Source organism: Vanellus vanellus, assembly GCF_965231255.1.
Source record: "Vanellus vanellus genome assembly, chromosome: 10".
In the NCBI taxonomy this organism is placed as follows: domain Eukaryota; kingdom Metazoa; phylum Chordata; class Aves; order Charadriiformes; family Charadriidae; genus Vanellus; species Vanellus vanellus.
The window spans coordinates 12,223,757-12,229,782 of NC_138915.1; the positions used below are offsets into that span (position 1 = coordinate 12,223,757).

A 6,026-nucleotide genomic window follows, 5' to 3' on the forward strand; every position below is an offset into this window, starting at 1 on the left:
CCTGGTGCAGCTCTTGGCCCCTGACCTGCATGCGAGCCCTGCGGGGCCGCCAGGGGTCCTAAGCCATCATTAGGGGCGCTGCAGGGATCTTAGCAAGTATTTTGGCTCCTCTTCTGCGGCTCACCCCAACTCAGCTCCTGAGTACTCCAAACTCCTTCCCCCCACACTCCCTCCTGGTGCTTGCCTGCATCCCAGCGGTCCCGCCGGGCTGGTACCCCCATCAATGCGGGCACCGTGCACCGCGCACACCCTCTCCCCAGCACCGACCTGCACACTTGGGGCGCCTCGCTGCGCCCTGCCCCTGGGTGTGCGCGCACACACACAAACACACGTGTGTGCGCACAGGCAGAAATGATCCTTTCTGTTCCAGCACGGAGTGCACGGGGCGGCTGCAGCCTCTGTCTCTCAGGGCTCGCTCCCCTTCCCCTGCCACGCCGGGCACTTGCTCCCGGTCTCACACCACACAGCATGGACTTGTCACACACTGAGGTCCCCACTACACACGTGTGTCCCCCCAGCAAGTGCCCTGCACTGTCGCACATCCAAGTGCAACCTCTGCTTCTCAGTGACCCAGGTATTTCCTCATATTATTGAAGTAAAGGAAAAAAACAATGCTTATTTTGTCTTGTGGCCTCAATATACGGCTGATCTTTGGCACGTAAAAATTCACTTTCTGTCACACAGCATCACTGTGACTTCTTAGCAACGCAAATTAAGAGACAGACGCAGGGAAGGAGAGTCCATCTTTTGCTCCCTGTGCCAGGGCAGCGATCCTTTCCCTCCCAACCCTCTGATTTGCACGAAGGGGGGGGGGAAGGGGGGGGCATCCTCCTTAACACTGATCCAGCTCCTCCAGCCATTTCAGCAAGAAGGGAGCTCCCTCCAATAAAAGCCCAAGAGCTAAACCAAAACTGAAGGTGGGAAACCAGAAAGCAGAGGATGCTAAAAATACTGAAGCTGTTCCGTGCTGCGGGGTATATAGGTTTTCTGCCTGAAAACACAGCCTCTGTGCCGCCCTCCTCCCCTGCTTTGCATGAGAATGGAGACCCTGCCGGTGACAACTGCTGCTCTTTGCAGTCACCCACCACAACAGCATGTCTCCCTGTCAACACCGCCTCCCACATCCATCCAAGTCAAGCAGGAAAGCTGCAGCATCGCACTACCTCTGCCAGCCAGCCCCGCGCGTCGCCGGACACTGGGGTTTGCGCTGACATGGCCGTGTGTCTGCACACACACACACACACACACACACACACACACGGAGAGACACGCACGCTCTTCTGACTGTACGGAGGACGTCCGCACTCCCTGCCTGTGCGCACACACGTGCAGACACATGAAAGCGCTGGAGCTCAAGGGTACAGCTGCGAAACGTGCACAAACATGTGTGTGACCACATCCAAGTCTGTGTGGAGGTGGCTGTGGGTGCAGATCTGCCTCTGTCAGGTTACACTGGGCTGTGGACACATTTTATTCAGGAGCACAGAAACAGGCGTTTGCGGGTGCCTGGGACTGGGTTCCCTGGTGCCCAGACTCCCCGTATAGGTGTGGGCGGAGGCATGGGGGACCACTGGGGAGTCTGGGCATGCGTTAAGGCTCTGGATGCACAGTCTGTGTATGTGCAGAAATTTCTCAACCGAACAGGGATGTGCAAACGTGAGACGGAACGCTTCCCAGGCCCAGCTTTGCTGCATGGACAAACCATTCAGCACTTGTGCTGGGGGAAGGAGTGTCTGAGCTGCGCTCCTGAGCATGCACCTTACAGGGGTACAGCTCTTCGTTGCATTGCTTTATTCACCGTGAAAAGGGAAGAGAGGTGCACACAGGTGGATATTTTCACAACACTGTCTGAGTTTGCAAGGTCCACTTGAACGTGTGGATTTCTATGCAGGTATGGGAGGTTTTGCAACATGCTTATGTATATATGCTCACTGTGGATTAGGTGTGCGCACCAGCGTTTGTTCATCTCTAGACAGTCACTCCTAGGTACAAGATTTCCATATTCATAGATTTCCATACTCATAATATAGACAGTATGTATTTCTCAAGGGATTTAGACACTTCAGTTTAGCTTCACACAGGACATAAACTCAGGAAGCAGTGTTACCTCCTTAATATAGGCAAGGAAATTGAGGCAGAGACTGTAACCAATGTGCCAGAGGCCCTGCAGAAAGGCACAGAGAAGGAAGGGGGATAGAGGGGCTCTTTCCTCCTCATCAGCTACAACTTGGCCCAGTGAGGGCATAAACCGCCATCGTGATTAGAGGCAAAGTCCCTTGCCTCCCAGTGCTCCTTTTGATCCCCAAAGCCACATCCCTCCCGCTGAACAAGCAAACTGTGCATTTGCCCAGCTGTGGGCGAGCAGCTGCGTGTAAGTGCTATTCCCGGCAAATGTGGGTCTGCATCCGCTTAGGGAGCACGTACATGCAGCCTGTGAACTGAATTTTTGAATCCTGTGTCCCTGGCTCTGTGTGCTTTGCATCTACACTACACTTGCAGCCAAACCTCTACATATATGCGCACCGTGCTGCTGGCTGGGGTGTGTGGGAGTAGCTGAAGGCATGTGCACATGGGAGAGTGTTTTGTCTCCAAGGTGTGCACAGATATGCGTGCAGACTATAGGTGAATATCAGCCCTGGACATAAGCAGATATAAAAAAGGACACGTCTGAGCAAAGGCTTTTGATACAGACATCGCTCCTGACACATGTGCTCGGACACTGCCCCTGAGCATGCCTGTGTGTGCGTCCATGCACAGCAGAACCATGCGTGAATGGTGTGGGCAAGGTGGGCATGAGTCTGCGCATGTGCATGTTGATAACTAGGGGAACATAAATCTCTGTACATACGGATCTGCAAGCCTGTGCGGGGACCCGCATGCATGCGTCGGGGACGCGCTGCTCAGTGTGCATGGCTGAGCAAGGAAATGCCACGGCTCCCTCCCCAGCAGACTTCATGCACGCCGTCGGCACGGAGGTACAAACCCACCTGTCCGCACGTGTGAGACGGGAGGGTGAGGAGGAGTGGGCAGCGCTACTCCTGTGTGTGAAGGCAGCGGATGAACGCCCGTGTCGGAGCAAACAGGTGTGCTCCGTGCACCTTGTCCAGGCTGGCTGGATGCCGGCCCCTCTGGTTGCTCGGATCGCTCCGAGCACTCAAGGCATGTACCAGGAATAGCTGCAGCTCGAGTCTGCGGGGTATTAGTGCAAACACTTACATGGCTACACGCAGAGCAGGTAAAGCGTGCTGTGCTCTGTAGGTGTGTTGTGATACACGTGTGTGCACCCGAATGGGCACGGATGAATGCGCATATGCAGGGATGTGCCTGAACGGATCACAGATGATTATGTTGCGTGCCATAAATCTGCGCGGAGGCACAGACGCAGGCATTGCCTCCCGTACGCGGCAGAGCCGGGGCTTCGGTACAGGCACAGCGCGCTCGGATGTGAGCGTCGCTGCGTGTGTACTGTGCGTGTGTGCGGGCACAGGCATGGCCACGGCAGCCCTGTGCCGGGCGCGTATGCACACAGCTCGGTGCCATGCACTCCCTCGGCTCCTGCCGTCACCATGTTCCCCAGCAAAACGCTTCATTTTGCCATTTTCCCCCAGGTCGCGGAGGGGGAGGGGGGGGGGGGGGCAGGACGACATGCTGCAAGTGGGCTGCGAGGTGGGCTCCGTCTGCAGAGAGCCTGCTCTACATCTCATGTATGAGCATCCCTCCTCCCCCTAAAATGACACGGCCTGGGAAATAACAACAGCAGGCAGCCGGCGAAGCAATTTGGGGAAAGAACCCCCACCCCTTTCCCACATACAGATCGATGGAGAAAACCCCAAACAAAACAAACCAATCCTGTATCAACCCCCCTGTCCCTGCAGCCTGGGATCGCAATCCTTACCTTTGCGCACAGCAGGCGAGACAAAGAGCTGCTAAAGCAGAGACAATTCCACTCAATCTGTCTCCCTGAAATGTCCACATTTCCACAAAGACGAAGGATGAAAAAAAATCTTTGGAGGGGAGGGGAAAGAAGGATGGATCTTCTAAAATCCCCCTCCAAAAAAAGGGGGGGAGGGAAAAAAGAAACCAACCCCCCCCAGTTAATGATTTCCTAGAGAAAAAAAATAATGAAAAAACCTAAAAAATGTGGGGGAAAAATACCCCCCCCCCCCTCCTTCAGTGCCAGTCAAAGAATTCGTTCCTTCTTCCTTTCAGCATCCTCTCAACAAGAGACATCCTCTGGCAATGGAGAAAATCCCAAGAGAAAGAAAAATAAAATGCCCCAAAACGGGCTCAGCAAAATGTGAAATCGAATCTCACAGGTACACAGAAGATGGAGAAGAAGAAAAAATAAAAAAAAAAAGAAAAAGAAAAAGAAAAAAAGAACTCAGTGTCCCCTGAGCACTCCACTTGGATTATTTTTCCTCCTGCTCCTTTGCCATCCGGTTCTGCAGATGTTGCATGGCTCCTGCTACCCACCTTCAGAGAAGAGGAGGAGGAGAAAGAGTGTGTGTGTGTGCGTGCGTGTGTGTGTGTGTGTGTGTGTGTGTGTGAGGGGGGAGGTGTGAGTTATCTAGCAATATGATTTTATTCTGGATTTTACCTACTTGCTCCCCCCTCCCTCTTTATTTTCCGAGGGGGAAGGGGAAGCAACCCAACCCCACTCTGCTGGTTTTTTTTTTTATTATTTTAGGGAAATCTCAGGCTCGTCACTTGGAAGGTTTGGGGCTTTTCTGAAAGGGTTAAAAAAAGGAAAAACAAATGCAACCCAGTAAATAAATAAATACATATATGCATGTGTAGAAAATAAATAAATCCCTGTCTGCAGAAAGAGCTGCTCTCCGAGGGAGGAGTGGATGTCTCCCTAGTGCTGTTGCCGCAGCTCCTGTGGAGTTTTGCTGCTCATTGCAAAGTCACAAGAGGAGGGGAGGAGAGAGGGAGTTTGTGGATGGGGAGGGGGACTCTCCGGGCAAACTGGGATCCTGACGTCATGGCTGACAACATTAACCCCTGCTGGCTTGCAGTGGGGATTTTTTTTTTTTTTTTTTTTTTTTTCCCAGGGAGGTGGGAGCAGGGGAGAAGATGGAAAGGTGATGGCATTTTGGCAAGTGGGAGGATGTGCCTGGACAAGAGTGGCTCAGCTGCAAGCACTGATGGGTGCTGTGGATGCCTGAAATAGTATGATCAGCAAAGGCTGAGCTTCTTCCTTCAGCCACAGAGATAAAAAAGAAGGTGATTTACTGAGACTCTCTCTGTGCCATGGGGCAGCGTGGTCTGGTGGCCTCCTCCTGGGAAAGATCTGAAGCCCCTGGTGGGACTGGAGACTTCCCCAGGCTAGGGAAGCCCAGCTCAGCAGGGACGCTCAGCTTTCCCTGGAGGGTGCTCTGTTACGGGCGCAATGCAGTTTGTGGGAAAAGGGAGCCTGAACTTCCAGAAATGTTGCTGAGGATCAGCTCCTGGTGCTGTGGCTTTGCCTGCTGAAATGGTAACAGACATTGAAATCTTCACAGTCACAATCTCTTGTGCATCAGCTTCTGATTCTGATCCTTTAAAGGTATATAATTAAGGAGTTCTACATCGCAGAAATGTATTTCCATGGAGGATTTATTTTTCCTAGGAAAAAGAAGAGATCCAGCAGCAATTTGAATGCAGAGCAGAAGCTGTGGCCCAAGGAAGAAACGTTTGAGCTCTCGTGCCAGGACCGTCCTGGATGCTGTCTTCTCGGTAGCTCCCTGGCAGCTCAGAGCAGACCCTCTGAGCAGGTAAGTGTCCCCTCCCCTGGTGCTGGCTGACACCCGTGCGTGGATGGTGTCCAAGGCTGTCTGGGCCAAGAGGGCAGAGCAGACGTGTTGCTGCAGCTAGGCAGGGTGAGGTCCAAAACGCCTCTGAAGGGGCACAGGGCAATGAACAGTGGCCACAGGGCAGCACCCTCGTCCTGCCTTGCTCTGCAGAGATCTGCCCCAGCCCCGGCTGGGCAAATCCTCAGCTCTGGGGGGTCATAATGCTCCCTTCCCTCGTGCTTGGCATGGCTC

The 6,026-nt window shown here is 53.5% G+C and overlaps 1 protein-coding gene across 2 annotated transcripts in view; it reads right to left on the reverse strand.

Annotated features, from left to right (window-relative positions):
• The window catches only part of LOC309675869 (gamma-aminobutyric acid receptor subunit beta-4), a gene marked incomplete at both ends in the record, with an annotated part of 74,148 nt that extends 70,173 nt beyond the window's left edge, over positions 1-3,975 (reverse strand). For both annotated transcript variants that reach the window (XM_082488281.1, XM_082488280.1), the window contains one exon: positions 3,896-3,975. In XM_082488281.1, the coding sequence (XP_082344407.1) occupies positions 3,896-3,975 (80 nt within the window). The remainder of the gene's footprint in view (positions 1-3,895) is intronic.
• Positions 3,976-6,026: the final 2,051 nt, after the last annotated feature.